The sequence below is a fragment of the Adiantum capillus-veneris genome, chromosome 18 (genome assembly GCF_014529385.1).
Source record: "Adiantum capillus-veneris isolate H3 chromosome 18, ASM1452938v2, whole genome shotgun sequence".
Lineage (NCBI taxonomy): Eukaryota > Viridiplantae > Streptophyta > Polypodiopsida > Polypodiales > Pteridaceae > Adiantum > Adiantum capillus-veneris.
Window position 1 is genome coordinate 52,029,867 of NC_140948.1, and position 19,979 is coordinate 52,049,845.

At 47.8% G+C, this 19,979-nt stretch overlaps 1 protein-coding gene across 4 annotated transcripts in view; it reads right to left on the minus strand.

Annotated features, from left to right (window-relative positions):
- Nucleotides 1-19,979, minus strand: part of LOC147435657 (RCC1 domain-containing protein RUG3, mitochondrial-like) — a 116,655-nt gene that overhangs the window by 25,561 nt on the left and 71,115 nt on the right. The window contains exon 6 of one of the 4 annotated variants that reach the window (XM_086488652.1): nt 4,516-5,056. The exons of 1 other annotated variant lie outside the window; for it this stretch is intronic. In XM_086488652.1, the coding sequence (XP_086344778.1) occupies nt 5,001-5,056 (56 nt within the window). In that variant the 3' untranslated portion in view covers nt 4,516-5,000. Of the gene's footprint in view, nt 1-4,515; nt 5,057-5,607; nt 6,382-19,979 lie in introns of those variants that run through there. 2 more of the 4 variants (XM_086488651.1, XM_086488650.1) reach the window with 2 other exon arrangements.

A 19,979-nucleotide genomic window follows, 5' to 3' on the forward strand; every position in this document is an offset into this window, starting at 1 on the left:
TCTCTCTCTCTCTCTTTCCATATGTATTTTTCTCCCAACGAAGATGTGGCCTCCCAATTGCAACGCTCATTTCTACAATCCTTGGGCATCGAGAATCAATTATTAGCCCCAAACGTACCACTTGATACGCTGTTGTGGTCCCATAGGTCATACTTGGCCTTCCAAGATTATAGTAAAATCTCTCTCTCTCTCTCTCTCTCTCTCTCTCTCTCTCTCTCGTTGTGTACTATACACGAGGTAACTGATAGGTGGGACAAGGTAGGGGATAGGGGAGAGCAAGAGGGTGATAGGGCATGCATTGGGCTACATGAGGTCAATAAGAGACTCTCATTGTACGGGCAATATGGGGTTGAATGGACTGTGGGTAGAAGGCCCTTCTGCAAGCAACTTGCACAAATAGATTGGGTTGCATGTTGCATGGGTGAGAGGCCCTTCATGTGCAATTGACAATAGGCATTGTAGGGGGTGCATATCAAACTCACATTGGGATATGATCAAAGAGACAATTACAAAAGAAAGTAGTACACTTGCTCAAATGGCTATCTGTAAATATGTTTGACATGGAGGACAAGTCCTCCAATAGATTGGGAATGTTCATTGGTTGGGTATATCAATTTCCTAGTTGAACTTATTGTAGTCTACCATTTGGCTCCATAGTCTGACAAAATTTTTTTCTCACTTTGTAGGGTTAAGCAACCCCCCCCCCCCCCAAAAAAAAAAAAAGAATAATTTGTTTTAAGCAAGTGTGTGTGTGCGCGCGCGTACACACACACATTATATATATATATATATATATATATATATATATATATATATATATATATATATAGAGAGAGAGAGAGAGAGAGAGAGAACATAGAAGTGGGTCTCTTTCTTTGCTTCACTTTGCATATTAACTCACCTTAAGGGTAAGCCTTGATTTATCACTTGTTTCTTTTTGGTCTATATCTATATCTGTCTATGCCATACATTAGCTAGCAAGGATTTCAGGGAGCCATGTGGCTGCAACCCCATCGGATTTTCTCCTCTCTCCAGCTTTCCATTTTATTGTAGTGACTATATAGCTTACATACAATTTTGTTGTAAATTGTCATGACCTTGAAAATGTGTTTGGTTTAGTTAAAGCTCTCTAGACCAAAGAGTGTGTTTCGGTAAAAGGGCAGTCCCTTAAATTACCAGCAATATATGCAAGGAAAGTGGACACTTGGACAACACATGCGTGGTAGGAGGACACACATGGGCTTCCATGCACCAAATGACCCACACACAAGTATAATCTTGCATGAGCGGCCTACACACGGGTATACTCTAGCAGGTGGCAACACATGCAAGGAAAGTGGACACTTGGAGAGCACATGCATGGCAGGTGGCCACACAAGGACTCCGTGTAACGGGTGACCAATACATAGGTATATATTCTAGCATGAGCAACCCATAAACTACCATTTCAGCCAAGGGAGATCCTACACATAGGTATTGACAGTAGGACAAGTAGCCACATGTCAAATTAGTAAGATAGGGAAGGTGCTCACAATTGGAAAACTTTTCTCATGTGGCACAATTTTTTGCTATGAACGGGACTTGACAATTTCTTGTCTTTTAGGTTGCATTAACAATAAATGTGACTCATGTAGGGTTTTCTATTATGAATAAAAATAATCAAAAGATGGTCATAACTACCATTGGAATATACCAAATAAAGGTTGGTAAAAGTAATTAGAGATGATAAAGAAATTTTAATAATGGTTTTTGGCATTTAAAGTTATTAGGGTTAATATCTTAAAAACCATGATTAGAGTGTTCAGTGATAAGATACAGAAAATGAGAGATTGAGAGACTAATTATGTCAAATTCATAAGTGAGAGATTATGTACAAACATGACAAATGGAGCCCAAGATGGATTAGGATTAGGGCAAGATAAATTACTTCTAAACATAATACCTCTATAGCACTCATGTGTCCCAATTGTACCCCTCCTTAAGTCTAGTGAAAATCTTTAGTTTTTTTTAGATGATGTTTAAAATGGAGGTTCAATAAAGTCTACCAACATGTCTATGTTAATTGCTTATGTCGGCATGCCGAGCCATCTTCGTAAGCGATTCACACGAAAAACACTAGATAGACATGTGGATTCCACTAGATGGACCTACAACTTTTAGGAAATCTAACCTTCTTGAGTATTGGAAAAGGTCTAGAATGGATGGGTGCAAGATCACGTGTATCCACTTTGCTTGTTGGTTGGGTATTCAATTTATTATTTAAAGTGCCCCAAACATTTGCTAACATGGAGGCTACACTATATGTGCTTGCATAGCCAATTTGGACTGGGAGGCTAGGAGAGACACTTGGATGACATAAAATTGTGAAAACCCTAGCTTTGGCACCTTCACAATTCTAAGATCTACACCGCATGTGAACTAAAGAAATATCATTAATTGAATTGGGTGAAATTATGTCTTATAGAGGTAAATTTTGATCAATTTTTTTATATAGGTAACTTGCATCAAACACTCCAAGATATATAATACTCATAAGTAAAAACTTGATATAATACTTAGTATATTTTAGGTTAAGCATAGCTAGACATTTTAACAAGTTGAGTTATTTTTCCAAGAAGTAGTTGTCAAAATTTAACCATTAAAGATTGACTTTTTTTAAGACATTCTCATGAAGCTATGGTTCTGAAGCAGAACAAGAACTAGTTCTTTTTATGCCTTATAGTGTTGATTTCCATGGATTAATGTGAATCGAGGCGAGCTTAGGACAACATGATTTACACATCAATCAAGAACACTCTTTTATTTTACAAATACTGTTTAAAGTTGGGGTGGGTTTGTGACCTGAAGTTCAGGCCCTGATAAGGAACAGAGCCATTTTCAACAATATCATCATTAGTTTAACTTTTAGAAACTACATAAATGCTCAAATAGTGATGGTTGTTTCATTCATAGAATGAGCAAAAGAACAGGGACCAATTCTTTTTATGCCTTATAGTGTTGATTTCCATGGATTAATGTGAATCGAGGCACGCTTAGGGGAACATGATTTACACATCAATTAAGAACAATTTCCTTCAATTTTTACAAAAAATGTTTAAAGTGGTAGGAGAACAATGGGGTTTGTTTGTGACCTGAAGTTCAAGACTTGATAAGGAACATAGCCATTTTCAACAATATCATCATTAGTATCACTTTGAAAGCTACATATATGTTCAAATTTGATGGTTGTTTTTATTCATAGAATGAGAGTCGATTTGACCCCAATCTAACATTAGAAGGCTAGAAGCAGATGAAGGTAGTGCGTAGCCTCATAGCTAGGTGGGCAACACCAAAAAAAGGTCAATGAAGAAGCTTAACAAGAGTCCACATGAAAATGTTTGGGAAAAGAATGAGGAGCGCTCAAAGGCAGAATGCCAAGATATACACATCATGAAGCAAGTTTTTAGAGTTGCCCCCTCTCCTCCGCCTCATACTGGGTAGCACCATGGGTGCCTGCCCTTGATGTTGGGCAACATTATTTGCCTTTGTGTTGCATGATGGGTCAGTTAGTAGTGTGCTTGTGCTAAAAAAAATTGCCTAGGGATGGGTTGAGTAGTTGGGCATTGGGCAAAGCATAGAGTAGGCCCATCAGTGAGTGAGTGAGAGAGAGAGAGAGAGAGAGAGAGAGAGAGAGAGAGAGAGTTTAGTCTATTGAATTTGTAGAAAGAAACCTACACATCTTCATCAACTAGTCACAATTGACCAAATTGAATCATGTTAGCGATTTGCAATTGGAGACCTATTATAAAATCCATATAGATACTCTTCTATTTCCCAATTGAGATCTGGAGTAGATGAAGGAGCTTGCCTAATGCTTAGCTTCGTTTACATGACATTTATACTAGCGCAAGGCATAATCTTGAACTTCTTGATGCCATTCTGGTCATTGAAATTATCATCTTATGAATGCATGTGACTTTCATATTCATGATGCTATAGACCACCACTTGGACTATCATGATACTAACACAAAGAACTTGGCACCTAGTGTTTGAATCCACTTCTCCTTTTTGCTAAAGCACCCATTATCAGTGGAAAAATGCTTCAAAGAATTTAGCACATCACTTGTGAGAGGTGGACCATATGTGAAGTTACCATTTTCGCTTGAGAGAGTACTCTCCTGGCAAGTATGAAGGATCATGCTTACACTTATTCTTGAGAAACTTGAAACAGTTTACTCTTGGCTTTGGTAAAGCAGAGAGTTGTGCAATTAACACTTGCGCTTCCTTTGAAATGAGAGAGATCACTCCTTGTAGCCACACTCCAGACCTTAAGAGAATGGTGGATCGTGCTCACACTTGCCCTTGAGAGACTTCAACAATTCACTCTTTAACTTGGTAAAATCATTAATCTCTTGCTTAGAACATCCACTACCATATTCTATTGTTCTTTACAATATTGCAGCTCGCCATCATACTCTTGAAGGATCTTTGATTGTCTAACCTTTTTACCTTTCAGACTTGTCTAAGATGATAAACCATTTAATACTCGCATGATGAAATACTATCTCAAAGTGCTCTCCATACAAGTAGTGTCACCATTCATGTAGGGTATGAGTAATAACATAGAGCTCATGTTCATGAGTAGAGCAGTTTTGCTATGCTCTATCTAATTATTGCTCTCAGAAAGACAATGTTTACTGTCTACAACTGGCGCTACACCAATGGCTTTGTTACTAGCATCTATCCCCAACACAAATGGCTTGTGATGATCCACAATAGCGACCTCAGGAGCATTAGCCAAAGCTACTCTTTAGCTTATCACAGCTCCATTGCTGCACCACTCTCCAAGTAAAAGCATGCCCTTGAGCTTTTAAGTATGCGATGAATACCACAGTTTTTGCATAATCTTTGCTGAACTCGCGATAGTACCTTGGAATACAATACCTCCAGGTTGGTAGGAGGCAGCCTCTTGAGTATCTTGGCTTGAACCATTTCAAGGACTTCTTTAAAAATAACACATCAAAGATACTGTATTTTCCACTTCAAACAATCCCACTTGTCTCCTGAGCATGGACCTTGTGATTGCAAGGCCACTCGAAATTTAGGAAGATGCTCCAAACATTTCTCTTGAGAAACACTATAAAAATGGATGCCATCCAAAAAGATGACGAAACTCTTGTCCAAATATGAACGAAAAATATTATCCACATAACATTATGACATGGTGGAACATTGGACAACCGAAAGGGCATTAGAACACCATCTTTAGTGTGTCATCTGTTGCTATGTCCTCACGATGACAAGTGATGAAAGTGGTTGGTGCACCATCCCTAACGAACCTAAGTCAATAATCCATGAGTTTTCAACTAAAGAGCATAGCAAAAGAAATCAGATCTTTTATAAAGACAATTGGGTGAAGGCCTCCTGTGAGATGACCTTCTAGAGTCGCAGCTACAGTAGACTCTTAAGCACAAGACCCGGCAACAATCATGCCAAACACTAAATGTGGAAGGAATGAAGATACACCGTATACTGAGAGGCAAACATCCATGGGAGTAAAGGTTCCAAGGAAAAATAAAAAACATAATAGAAAAAAACCCTCTACTTTTATGAATAAAATGACCCCTTTCTCTTCACAAACCTACCAAATTTTTTTCTGAATTGATTTAAAGAAGCCTTATGAACATGTAATTCTGTAACTCCTATTTTAATATAACCCTCCTAATGATATACCTATTGAAGGTTTTGATAAGAACATCTCAAAGATGGGGGTGAAGATGACGAGGGAGCAATCAAGTGAGCTTCTCATCTTGATTGTGTTCAAGTCAGCATTCTTGGTACTATGTCAGTGGGGCTTTTAGGCACTTTCTTGACAAAATCTGGGAAGGCCTATATGATCTCAGTGCCTGCATTCGAGAGTGTGTGTGCGTGTGTGTGAGCGCGCATGTGTGTGTGTGTGTGCACGCGCGCACGTGCGTGCGCACACGCACATGTGCAGAGTCTCTTGTCTCAAGGCTCAACGGCACAACTGAATGACAAATTTCTGCTGAATTTGCCACGAAAGATTGTTGCCTTTGAAACAACAGCTGAATTCTCTCTCTTTTAGCAGGAAGACAAAGAGGTGGACTGCTTCAAAAACCTCGTGCAAAATGAGGAATCAGAAACCTTCCCTGTTCAACCAAACATCCCTCAGGAGGGGGTCCAAAGCAGTATCAACTCAAGGCAATAGCTATCCCATGACGAGCTCCTAGTGCAACAGCAAGAACTGCAGCATCTTTCTTGAGCTGCCTGTCTTCTCGACTAAAGAAAACTTGTCTCGGGACATTTTCTGAATCCATAGTCCCGCCAAAGCCTAGTCGATGATCTTTGTTTTTACCCCAGCAATACAATTCTCCTGTCTCTGCACACCATCAGCTCTCTCTCTCTCTCTCTCTCTCTCTCTCTCTCTCTCTCTCTCTCTCTCTCTCTCTCTCTCTCTCTCTCTCTCTCTCTACCAGACAAACAAGGCAACGAAAGAAAGAACCTACATAAGAACAAGAAAGAAGCTACGTAATGAACATAAGGAAAGAAATCGAAAACACTACAGGTTTTCTCAGAATAGAAAAGGGGACGGAGTCCTCCACAGGGGGCGTGTGCCCTCCACACACACAAGGCCCTCTCTCTCTCTCTCCACCTGCGGGTAGTAAGGGCAATGCCTAGCACTGTGCAGCAGGGACCTGTTCGCAGTAGAGAGAGAGAGAGAGAGAGGACTGCTGCCCTGCGCGTCGCCCACAGCTAGAGGAGCTACTTGTTGCCCTGCGCGTCGTCCACAACCAGAGAGAGAGAGAACCTCGATTGCAACCCGCTTCGCACACAAGCCCTCTCCCTCTACGCGTAGAAGGACTTCCTACGCGTAGCACGTCCCCGGCACCCTTCCTTCATCTACGCGTAGAAAGACAAAGATTTCCTACGTTAATGTTTAAAGGTTTTTAAGCTTTGAAATAAAATTTTAAAGTTTAAAGGTTTTAAAGCTTTAAGTTTGCCTTACTCAGAGTCCTTCACCTTAGCACCCCACCCCACCGTTGTGGCTCGGGTCCGATGGATCCGCCTACAGAAGGGGAAGGGCCGGGTGTAGATAGCTACACAACCCCAAAAAAAACGACAGCTACTTTCAAACGGAGAAACAGAGATATTGTACTATCACCAGGATCCTTACAAGTTGGGAAAACCTCCAGGATACATGATGAGCTACTGATGGAGAAGGTCCACGTGATGCTCAAATCAGAGTTAAACTATATGAGGGATGACATCAGGAAGGAAATGCACGCGAACGCTGAGAGCTACAAGAACTCCATGTATGGAGACATGATGAGAGAACTAAGGAGAGAGATCCGGGGGATACAGAATGAGGAAATTCAGATCGTGAAAACGGAATTACGAAACCTAATCAAGGCCGAAGTAAATGTAACAGAATGCGTTATGCAAAAGAAACTCGATGAGGCAGTAGCAAGTTTTGAAGCATGGAGAACAAATATGGAAAAGCACATGGGGGAAAAAGATGCAATAATCGAGGAGCTAAAAGGAGAACTTGCGGCTTGCAAATCTACAACTAAGGAGAAGGGAGACGACCAACCTTCCGTGCTGAAGGAGCTCGAGGACATGAAGGATCAGATGAAAGCTCTACGGGAAGGAGATGAACAGAAATCGAAAACGGCATCTTCATGGGCGGAACGTCTTGTTAAGACACAAGAAAAGGTTGATGAAGCAGAGAAATGGATTGAGGATGCGAAGAAAGGAAAGGCCCAGATGCTTGAGACCACACCTACCTCCACCATTATTAATATGACCATTGAGGAAGAGCAGAAAAGGAAGAATCGGGCTCTACATGTGCGGGTCACAGGAGTCAAAGACAAAGAGAATGTAGATGAAGAAGTGAGGGAACTGCTACAACGCATGGGCATCACAGAGCCTACTCACACAAGTGCATGGAGAGTAGGCAAGAAAGGAATCGACGAGAAGGGAAACGTAAAGGATAGGGCACTTATTCTCCGCTTCCCGAATATAGAAATAAGGAAAGAATTTCTAAAGAAGAGGCCAACTCTTAAGAAAACCGGTATTTTCCTGGGAGATGACCTTTTTTTTTTTATAGAAAAAGATCCTTCTATTAGTTAATGAAAACTGCCCATAGGGCTACATCCACCTCTGCAAGAGAGGGCTACGACAAGCATGGTGGGGAGACTCTCCCAATGAAAAAACAGCATATGTACAATGGGGCTAAATCAAGAGATGGGAGGAGGGAAAAGCCACACAGGTGGACAGTAGTGCCATCTGAGCACCCCCTGGACCATGGCGTAGAACGGCCCAGGGCGCCAGAGTCGAAGGAAAGCCTCGCGGCGCTCCCGCATGCGGTCGGAGCTGCCCTGTAGTCCCTCAAGCTGTCCTCTGAGAGTATGGATCAGCTCTAGCCAAAAGTCACGAACAGTCTCTGCTGGTGGTACAAGGCGAGCCTCAAAGATGCGGAAACAACGGGCCCGCCAGATGAACCAGAGAGCTAGGCCGCTGATGAGCTCCCAACACTCCGCTCTCTCACTGCTCCACTCCTGTGGAGTAAGGTCTGTAGCAGGCTGGAGTGTAGGTCGACCCCCCTGTATCACTATCATCCTGCTGGTGGAAGATAGCTCAAACTGAAGTGCCGGGCCCGTGAGGGTGGACCAAGTCGCTGCCCCCCAAGTGTACTGTCGAGCCGTGGAGAGGACAGGCATCAGCCGAAGAACTCGTAGCCACACTTGCTGGGCCGAGGGACAGTCCCAAAGACAGTGACGCTGACTCTCCACCAACTGGTCACAGGCTGTACATGCGGCCGAGAGACCACAATGTACAAGCCAACTCCCTACTGCTGTGGCTCTGTGTGCAACCAACCACTGGAACAAGGTGACGCGCCTCGGCTGTCTGGAGTCCCACAGCCTCTGCCAAAAAGCTGCCAAGAACTCAACTGTGAGACCCTCCTCCTGCCAATGACGTGCTGCAGCGGGGCGGGCCTCACTCTGTGCTGCAAGTATATGACGTCCAAGCCGAACAGTGTACTGAAAGAAAGGGACTCTTGGGCGGTCTGCAGAAGAGAATGGGTCCCTCCATAGCCACTCACCAGGATCCCACTGTACTCGTGCCAGTGGACAGCACTCCCAGGCCCATAGCCTCCAGTGTCCTGTCTCAAGAGCTGCTGGGTCAGGGTCTATGACGCAAGTCCTCCCACAGAAGCCCACAACTCGGATCCTCTGGAAACAACACTCTGCTACCTACGGGGCCTCAACTGCAACTCTCTGTAGTCGTCCCCCACCCTGAAGCTCGAAGAACAGGGCTGGGACAGTCTCTGAGCAAGCCCTGACTGAAATGAGAACCTCCAATCGTGTGAAGGCTCCCATCCACCGGGGTGCCACTGGCTCGAGAGGCGTGAGCCAGTCAGCTGGAACTGACTCTGAGATGTCCTGACACATGCTCTGAACCCCTCTCATGCCCTGTAGCTGGACAACCTGCACCTCCTCTGACAAACCTGTGAACTCTAGCCAGTCACCTAGAGAGCGCGCTGGACCTGCTGCCATGGGACCCCAAGAAACATGAGGCCTACTCCCAACCAAGTGGCCTCGCTGAGTGCTAACCATGGGGTTCCAGACGAGGGGCTGCCGTAGGCGCTCCTCCGTGCACGTCGGCTGTCTCTGCTCTAGGCCACGCCGTAATAGCTCCCAAGAACGAAGCAGACTCACAACGAATCGGTCCTCCAGTCTCCTGCTCAAACCAACTCGACGCAACTCTGTAAAGATCCATCTGGTCGAAGGTTGCCAAGGGCCTCCTGACTGAGGCACCCTGGCACGAAGCCTCTGCAACAAGAACTCCTTCCAGGGCTCCTCGCCTGGAAGAAGTCCTCTGACGACGAACTTCCCAAGAAGGGCTCTGCTCTGCTGTGCTGGATCAATGATCCCAAGCCCTCCCTGAGAACAAGGAAGTGTGATGACCGACCAAGCCACCTTGGCTCGGGCAATCTGAGTGTCGCGACCTGACCAAAGGAAGTTCCTGATCAGCCTTTGTACCTGGCTGATGCAAGAACTCGAGAAGATCCAGCAAGAAGTGATGTACCACATAGTCGCCAACAACACCTGGTTGGCAACTACTACTCTACCAGCCAGCGAAAGTCGGGCTGAGCTCCAATGTAACAGCTTTCTCCTGATGGACAGGAGAAGAGGAGCAATCTGCTGCTCGGGGGACAAATCCAAACCAACCTGACAACCCAAGTACCGAACTGCAGTCCCTGGAGGAATCCACCTGAAACCCTCTCCTGCATCCAATCTGGCACAGGAGCACTACCAACCGAGAAAGCCACTGTCTTTCTCCAGTTGATCAGTGCGCACGATGCACAGCAGAAGGTCTCCAAAGCCTGCCCACATCTGTGTAAATTGGCCTCCTGGCCCTCTAAGTACAAGGCTGAGTCGTCGGCAAACTCAACGTCCAGAAGCTCATCTCCCCGTAGAGAGAGTGCTAAGCCCCTCAAACCAACCTGCCGTGACACCAAAAATCTGCTCATCGCCTCCGCATAGAACAGAAAGAGAAAGGGGGCAAGAGGACAACCCTGTCTGACCGATCGTGTGAGCATGAAGCGCTCACCTCTACCTCCTGCCAAAAGCACCTGACTGTGAGCCTGTCTGTACAAAGCTGACACCCCTCTGATCCAAGCCTCTGAGAAGCCCATCCTGCGTAGCGTGCCCTCTAGAAAGTCCCAGTCGACTCTGTCGTATGCCTTCTCAAAATCGAGAAGAAGAATCACAAGGTCCTCCCCACGGAGCCGTGCAAGGGCAGAAGCCTCCCAAAAAGTGAAGATGTTGTCAAGGATACTACGTTCCTTGACAAAACCTGTCTGAGTCCCATGTATAAGGCTCTCCAAAAGTGGCTGAATCCTCAAACTCAGAGCCTTGGCAAGAATTTTGTAGGCTGAGTTGAGAATGGTGATGGGGCGCCACTGTCGAATCTCATCCAAGGAGCCACCCTCCTTTGGAATGAGGTAAATCAGGCCCTCACTCATGCTATCCGGCATCACTCCTGTGTGCAGAATGTACTGAAAGGCACTACAAAGATCTGGGCCAAGCAGGTCTCAGTACTCCAAGAAGAAGCTGGGAGTCAACCCATCCTCACCTGGACAGCTACCACGAGGGAGGGCCCTAAGAGCCGTGTGCAGCTCCTCAAGCTGAAGAGGTAACTCAAGCCTCTGCCGCATCTCCTGAGTCACAAGACAGGGCATCTGTGCCCAAACCTGCTCCCTGCATACATCCTGTCTCTCTGACTCGGGCTCAGCTGACAGTAGCTCACGGTAAAAGTCAATAGCGACTGCACGCATATCCTCAGGCTCACAAACAACTGACCCATCGGGTCTCCTCAACTGATTGACCTTGGCATGCGAGTGCCGAGGTCCCACTGTCTCAAAGAAACCACCTGTCACCCTGTCACCCACCTGAGTCCACTGAGATGCCTGTCGATGAAAGGCAAACTCATGGCGCCTCTCCTCTGTGCAAGCAAGCTCCTGTCGAGCCTGCTGTAATTGCTCCTCCAACCATGGACTGTCTGGATGCTGCTCCTGCATCCTCTGTAGTGAAGCAATGCCTCGTCTGAGACGCTGTTCCTCCTCTCTCGCTGCAGCCCGTCGAGCCAGAGACTCCCGGAGAAAGAAGTGGCTAAGCTGAGCTAGGCCTGAGGCCACTCTGTCTGCAGGTGGAGCCTGGCTGTCCATGCCCTCTGTCCATAGAGCCTCGACCCTCTCTCTGCGTGCTGAGTCCAACAAGACCCGCTCTGGGATGCGAAGCATCGTGCTCCCACTCCTCTGCCTATCTGCCACTGTGAGAATCACTGGTGCATGGTCCGAGAAGGATGTCCCTGCCAGGATGCCCACTGATCCCCCCAAGTCACTGAAGTGGTCACTAGTGTAGAAGCGATCTATGCGCGATAGATTCACTCCTCCCACTCTGCGGTCCGATCTAGAGAAGGCAAGACTCTCTGGAGGCCTCACAAAGCCAGAATGCTGCCATGTATCCGAGACCCTCAGCGTCATACAAAACCTCTCCCAAGCTGCTAACTCGACTCCATGCACAGTAGCATGGCTGCCTCCGATCCTGTCAGAAGGGTCCTCCAACATGTTGAAGTCCCCTCCTACACACCACTGGTCAACCTGTGGCAAAGACTCAACAATCTGTGACCAAAACTCTGCACGAGCACTCGCCACATTGGGCGCATAGATGTTCAAGAAACCCACAAGGCTACCCTGAACCTGCATAGTAATCCACTGAGCCCTGCCTGGTACAATAATCCCTCTGCCCACAATGGCCTGCTGAAGCGAGTCCGCAATAGTCATACATACCCCACCCTGGATGCCTCCAGGTCCAAAAGCAGCTGACCAAAAGGTATCATAGCGTCCACGCAAAATCTGACCACATCGCCGAATGCGGCTCTCAGACAAATGGTGCTCCTGAAGCATAAGGAGATCAATCTCTCCTCCCACAAGGCAACGCTGAAGCTCCTGACGCAATCGGCCCCGCTGTCGCTGAAATTGGGGCCCACCTAGTCCCTGCACGTTCCACGAGACGATCCTCATGGGGAGCGAGAGAGAACAGATGCTGCCACAGCAGCAAGACGAGCTATCTTCGAAGCAGGCTTGGATGGGGAGTAATCCGCATCCGAGCGTCCTCTAGATAGGCAAGACTGCAGTGAGTGCCTGGTCCAAGCCCAAGCAGAGCGAGCCGTGCGTAAAGCAACCTCCTCTGTCCAGGAGTCCTCATGAATGAATACATAGCAAGGCAAACACTGCGTATCAGCAAAAAAGTACACCACAATGTGTCTACATCCTGCTGAGTCTGGGGGTGTCACTGCAAACTTGGCCAGTGGCCACAACGTCTGCAGCAAATCTGTAACGCCAAGTTCTCCCATGTGGTGAGAGAACTCGAGAACCTGTGTATGCAACCATCCAACCACTGAGTCGAGGGACCACTCTGTCTCAGTCCTGCCACAGAGGGGGAAGGAGAAACCAACTACTGAGTCCAAGGCCTCTGTCCCCCTAGCGGCGAGGAACAAAGCGTGGACTCTGAAGCAGGCTGCCTCGTGGTCTGCTGCGGAGTCGCCAAGAAAACGAGTAAACCCATAATCGAAGAAATCCCAGCGGCGTCGGAGGTCAATGCTCGTCAAACCACGCGGGATAGCTACAAGAGAAGATGTCTGAATCTGCAGAGGCGGCCGCATGAAGGGCTGACCCTCTCTCGCTAGGCGACTCGTGGCAAAGGCGCTGCCAAGAGATCTCCTAGCCGCCGGCGAGGGTCCAGTCTCCTGAGCCGACTGAGGTACTGAAGCAGGAGGAGGGGGAGAAGGGGCTGGGGGGGGGCGAGGGAGAGGAGAAGCGGGGTGGGGCGGCAGAGACATGGGGGGAGCGAGGTGGGGGGTGAGCGGTAGCAGAGGGCGGGGGAGGGCATGAGGAGGAGGAGGGGAGATCGGACGGCGGAGCGGCTGGCGAGGGAGAAGCGGAGGTGGAGGCTGGCGAAGGAGGCTCCTCCTGCTCAAGAGGCCCAAAGCGGTTCCCCGTGAGAACCCACTGCTGCTGAGTAGGGACCTGGGGGCCACTCTGAGTGCCAGGCTGACGCTGTGGCCCCTGGCGTCGACGGCCACGGGCCTGCTGCCACCCCTCCTCCGCTGGAGCCCCAGGCTCGGAGGGTGGCGTTGAATCTGTGCTCTGTGTCGCTGGCTGTGGCTGCGGCCCAGCCTTGGCAGGTTGGGGCTGAGGCTGGGGTGCGGGTCGTGGTCTCCTCCGTGGACAGGCCTTCGCTAGGTGGCCCATCTGTCTGCAAATGAAGCACTGGTTCGGGAGACCCGAGTACTCCACACTCTGTCGAAACCAACCCCCACTCACCCGAGGCAAAAGGATGACCTTCGGGAGCGTGTGGGTATCTCTGACCAAAACTCGAACTGAAGGGATGCCAGCCGCCTTGGCAGCTACTGATGCTGCCGTACGAGGTGTCTCCAGGACTGTCCCGATGGCTGAGCCAATCTTGGAGAGAAGTGGAAGGTACTCCCTCCGTAAACCCGGAAAGCAGACTGAGATGGGGATGTCTGCCTCCTCTACTAGCACATCCGAAGTCGGGTCAAAACCATGTCGCCACTGTCGAAAGTGGGCGCGTGATGCTCGGATGGCCAGTGGACTCATAGCAATGACCTTGGAAGCCATCTCGGAAGTCTCGAACTCAATCTGGTAGTACCCCCGTCCGAGAATCTGGACATCCAAGATCTTGCCCACCTCTGAGAGAAGGTGGGCCTGGAGAAGGTCTCGCATCCCTCCTCTACTAGGTCGAGTGCCGAGAACCTTGCAGATGACCAAAGTCGCCTGCAATCTCTCTACCTCTGCGGCAAGGCTCGCTTGCTCTGTAGGCGAGAGAGCAAGTCGAATGGTGGGCTCAGCGGGGTCGGGCGAGGGGGCTTCATCAGAGTCCCTCTGTGGCAAACCTGGGGCCTCCATTTGTGTCTGCTGCTGTAGGGGAGGGGCGGAGAAACGTAGTCGAAAAACGAAGCTTTTGCACGACCGAACCCGTCACTGGTACTGGCGAGGCCCGACAAGCAGGATGGCCGTTGTGAGGTAGGATTGGGAGGCGGGGCTGGGGGGCTGAGGCAGAAAACGGGGCGGCAGGCGGGAGTGGGGGAAAGCTGGCGAGCAGGTGGGCAGGGCGGGCATAGGGCTACGGGCAGGCTGGGCAGCGCGCTGGCGTACGCGCAGCAGGTGCGGGCGGCGAGGGCAGGGGGGAATGGGCAGCGGTGGCGCGCGAGGGCAGGGGGGGGAGGGGCAGGGGGAGGTTGCGATGGCGAGTGGGTAGCGCAACAGCAGCAGCGAGCTCCACAAAAATCCTGGGAGATGACCTTACATTGGCACAAGTGGCACACATGCAAGAGTTGATGCCACAGATAAAGGCAGCAAGAGAAAAGGGAAAAATCGCCTTTTATAGAGGAGGGAAAGTAGTGGTTCTGGAAAAGCGCTCATCATGAGGCTGCGAGACCTATGGGGCGACGCTCCGGATAGCCGCGTGGAATTGTAATGGATCATATAGGCTAGATGTAGGTTCCTTTGAGGACAGTTTTAGGGACAGAGACATAGTTTTCTACTCACAGACACACCAGATACCGGGACAGCTTATGCCACATGTGAAGGGGTGTTTATGGGAAACAACTGGTCGACCAGACAAGAGATCTCTGCGAGGTAGCCGGGGTTCAGGAGGAGTAGCAGTCTTATTTAAAGAGGAGCTGAAACCACTATTACAGATTATCAGGAAAGATGAACAAGCAAGGTATATGTGGGTGAGAATGAGAGCCGAGACAGGTAGATTTCTATATATCGCTATATGCTACTTCCCTCCCAAGTACATCAGTCTACTCCTCACCTAACGGACAGTCCCCTTTCTCCATATTGAATAATGACATATGGGAGTTCTCTAGAGATGGAGACATCGTTCTCTTAGGAGACTTTAATGCCAAAACGGCCAACTCTCAAGCAGTATTCTATGATACTTTTGAGGAAATGCTCAGAGAAGTGGATTTATCACAGAAGGGGCTTACTAGAAACTCACAGGATAAAGAACACATTGAATATGGGAGACATCTCATGGAAATGGTAACTACACATGGTTTGGCCATACTTAATGGTCTAGAGAATTTCCCTTTATCTGGGGGATTCACATGCTTCCCGCACAGGCATGGGGCCAGTACAGTGGATTATGTCATGACTTCACCAAGCTTTATTTCTAGTATCGAGGACTTTAAGGTGGGACCCAGACCGGTTGGGATTGCAGTGGATCATGCTCTCTTGACCTTATCAATCTCCTTCCAATACAATGCCTCTGAAGTACAAAGGAAGAAGACACACACAAGATATACTTTCACGCCAGAGACTGATTCAGTCTATGTGGAAAAGATCTACAATAGGATGTGGGCAGCCGAGCCAATATATACTGTTGAGGAGATTACTTCTCAGCTAACAGAGATACTACATGGAGCAGCACAAGAGGCATACCCACATACTCAGCCTGATCAGAAGAGAGGATCTGGGAACATGCCTCAAAACAGTTGGTACGACGAGGAATGCAGAGAGACGAGAACCCAGGTCCAGAAAGAGCTTACACTTGGGATCATCACATATAAGCAGTCTCGGATTGCTCTTAGGCGTATAGTACGTCGCAAGAAAAGGGCATTTTTAGCCAAACTGGAGAAGGATTTATATCAGCTCTTCTTGAGTCAGGACTCACATGAGGCCTGGCGTTTATTTCACGAGCACTCATCGCCTCCGACAATTACCTCTCCTGAGATTTGGGGTCAATATGTAACATCATTATATACGGTATCTGGACAGCCTCCATTACCAGATCCGCTAGAGCCATGCCCTACTACTAGTACTTTCTTTACTACGGAAATGGTGGAAAAAGCCATTGATAAGATGAAGACAAGAAGAGCATATGATCATGAGGGTTTAGTAGCAGAACATCTGATCCATGAAAGGGATCTACTTTCAGAAGTCCTTGCTCGTCTGACAAATCGGGTCATGTGTGAAGGATCACCTGAATCTTGGAAATTATCTACTATCGTACCTATTTTCAAGTCAGGGGATCCTATGATACCCGGGAACTACCGTACCATTATGGTGGGTCACACATTGACTCGACTGTACGCATCCACTCTGTAACAAAAATTGAGTAGATGGGCAGAGAATGAGGGCATAAGGGCAACAGGACAAGCTGGATTCAGGAGGGGTTATTCCACTTTAGATCATATTCTTACGCTCAGAGCCATTATTGAGGAAGGAAGAGCAAGCGGGAGAAGGATGTATTGTTGCTTTGTGGATTTTCGGAAAGCTTTTGATACAGTACCAAGGGCCAGATTGATGCGCAGAATGCAAGAGTTAGGGGTCCCCAAAGAGATTATCTGGAGGATCATGGCCTTATATGGGTCAGTAACTGGTTATGTACATACTCCAGAAGGGGATTCCGACATTGTTCATTCCACCGTTGGAGTAAAGCAGGGATGCCCATTGTCCCCTACTTTATTTGGTATGTATATAGATGAGGTATCAGATTACATTGATAGAGAGGGTGACAACAGTGCTCAGTTTGCAGGGTCATGGATCCCTTTGTTGTTATATGCAGATGATACTGTATTGATAGCAAAATCACCAGATGGAATGCAGAGGCAGTTAGATGCATTACATAAATTCGCGGAGGACAGCGGACTGTCGGTAAATTTGGGTAAAACCAAAGTTATGGTGTTTAACACCACACCGCAGTGGGTTAGGAGATCGGCACCTACATTTGCATATGGCCAAGATACAGTAGAGTACACAGATGCATACACATACCTTGGTGTGGTATTTACAGGACCGAAGTTTACTCTTAAGAAAGTAGCGGATGCTAGATTGCCCAGAGCCTCTGCGGCCTTGGGAGGGTTGGAGAGGATGTGTTCACAAGTGCAGTTTCAGGAACCACGAACAAAACTCTAATACTGTGGCTCTTTGATAATGTGGTGGCTTCGGCTATGCTTTATGGGGTCCAAATTTGGGGACCATCTATGGATCAAGATAATTGGAAGTCAATGGAGAGACCTTTGGTATCTACGATTTCCCGAATGATTAGAGCCAAGGCCTCCGTACCACACGCGATTACCCAAGCGGAACTAGCTGCCCCTCCGATAGAAATTGAAGCTCTTACCAGATCAGTGTCCTTTATACATGGTTTATGGGATACAAATAATTGCCGATATACTAGATTGGCCCTTGAATCCTCTCAACAATTAGCAATGAAAGGAGATACATCATGCTGGTATGCACAACTGTCCTCGTGGTTTCAGAGACACGGGTTCAGTATGGAAAGATTACCCCCCTTCCAATACTCTCTTGAGGCTCCATCACTGGCAATCACACGAACGGAGATTAATAAAATCATCCGCCGGGATCTTATACAGTTAGACACTAAGAGGACATGGGTAGACCCTACACAAGAATTGGGCACGAAGATGGCCGACTACAAAGAAAACTTCCTACAGCTATCTGAAGATAGTTTTTTGATTCGCCCAAGCTACATGGATACCCACCTGTCTCATGGTTTGAGATGTGCTATTGGTCAGATTCGTACATCCTCACACCAGCTGGAAATTGAATTTGGCAGATTTAGGGGAATCCCACCTAAGAGCAGAATTTGCAAGTTATGCGAAATGGAGCCGGAGACAGAATTACACTGCATATGCCATTGCACCGTATACTATGAGATACGTGGGCGTTTCCATTGCCTATTCAAAGAAGGCTTTGGACCTCTAGATAGAGTCATGCAATACCAAGATCAAAGGTGCTTAGGCCTGTATCTAATGGAACTACATCGGCACAGGGATAATCTAATGAGAAGACAAAGAGCACTACAGCCTCAGAGGCACATCACAGATTTCTTCGGATCGAGAGAAGCAGGAATGGAAGGAAAAGCAAGAGGCCAGCAGCCAGCACAAAGGAGTACCCACATTCATACCAAAGGCATCCTCATTGACAGGGCGATTGAGCTTAGGAAATCGAGACGACCACGACCGAGATGCATAAGCACACTTCACCGGAGGAGACTACAACAAAGGATTAGAAGCATTCTAGCCAGACACCCAGAATGCTCCTAAGAAGTCTATCTAATACTTTGTATTTAATTTTTCACGTTTATTTTCACACTTTCACACTTTTCAAACATTGTAACAGATTCAGCACTTTTGTATCAGTTGGGTCTCATAGGTCACTCTGGCCTTTTTGAAGACGTTAATATAACATTTCATTTCATTTCACTCTCTCTCTCTCTCTCTCTCTCTCTCTCTCTCTCTCTCTCTCTCTCTCTCTCTCTCTCTCTCTCTCTCTCTCTCTCTCTCATATTATGTCATGGCACAGCCGAGCCTCATCTCCAATATCCAGGACCTCACGGTTGGACCCAGACCTGTTGGTGTGGCAGTGGATCATGCTCTTGTGTCAGTGACCATTTCTTTTCAGTTTAGTGTAGAGCACAAGCTACGGGCAGCAGCCCCTACTCGCTACACCTTCACGCGGGAGACGGACTCTGTATACATAGACGGGATCTACAGACGCCTGTGCACAGAGGAGCCAGGGCGACCTCTGGAGGAGCTCACTACTATACTGACACAGACACAGACACTACATGATGCAGCAGCAGAGGCATACCCACATACCCAGCCTGAGCAGATACGCAGTTTGGGGACAGTTGGTATGATGAGGAATGCCGGGACACTAGAGCTAGACTTCAGAGGGAGGTGCTTTTGGGGGACATCACTCACAGGCAGTCACAGATTGACTTCCGACGCCTAGTGCGGCGGAAGAAGAGGGCATTTTTGGCTCGCCTACATCAAGATCTATACCAGCTATTCTTGAGTCAGGACTCACGTGAGGCATGGAGGCTCTCTCATGAGCACTCCCCCCCCCCCGGCCATCACTTCTACAGAGGCTTGGGGCCAATATGCATCATCTTTGTACACAGTTCCTGAGTAGCCCCCCTTCCCGACCCCCCCCGATCCATGCCCACACACATGTGCTTTTTTCACCGCGCTGAGATGGTGAGGAAGGCCATTGATAGGATGAGAACTGGGAGAGCATATGATCTAGTGGCTGAGCATTTCACGCATGCCAGAGATTTACTAGCTGAGCTTCTAGCAGTTATGTTGAACCGTGCCATGTGTGAGGCCTTGCCTGATACTTGGAGCTTATCTACTATTGTACCTATCTTCAAGTCGGGAGACCCCATGGAGCCTCGGAACTATCGCACTATCATGATTGGACACACATTGGCACGGTTGTACGCATCTATTCTTGAGCAGCAGATGAGTAGATGGGCAGAGAGGGAGGGGATACGCGCAGCTGGGCAGGCACGTTTCAGGAGGGATTTTTCTACTCTTGACCATATCTTGACACTCAGAGCCATCATTGAGGAG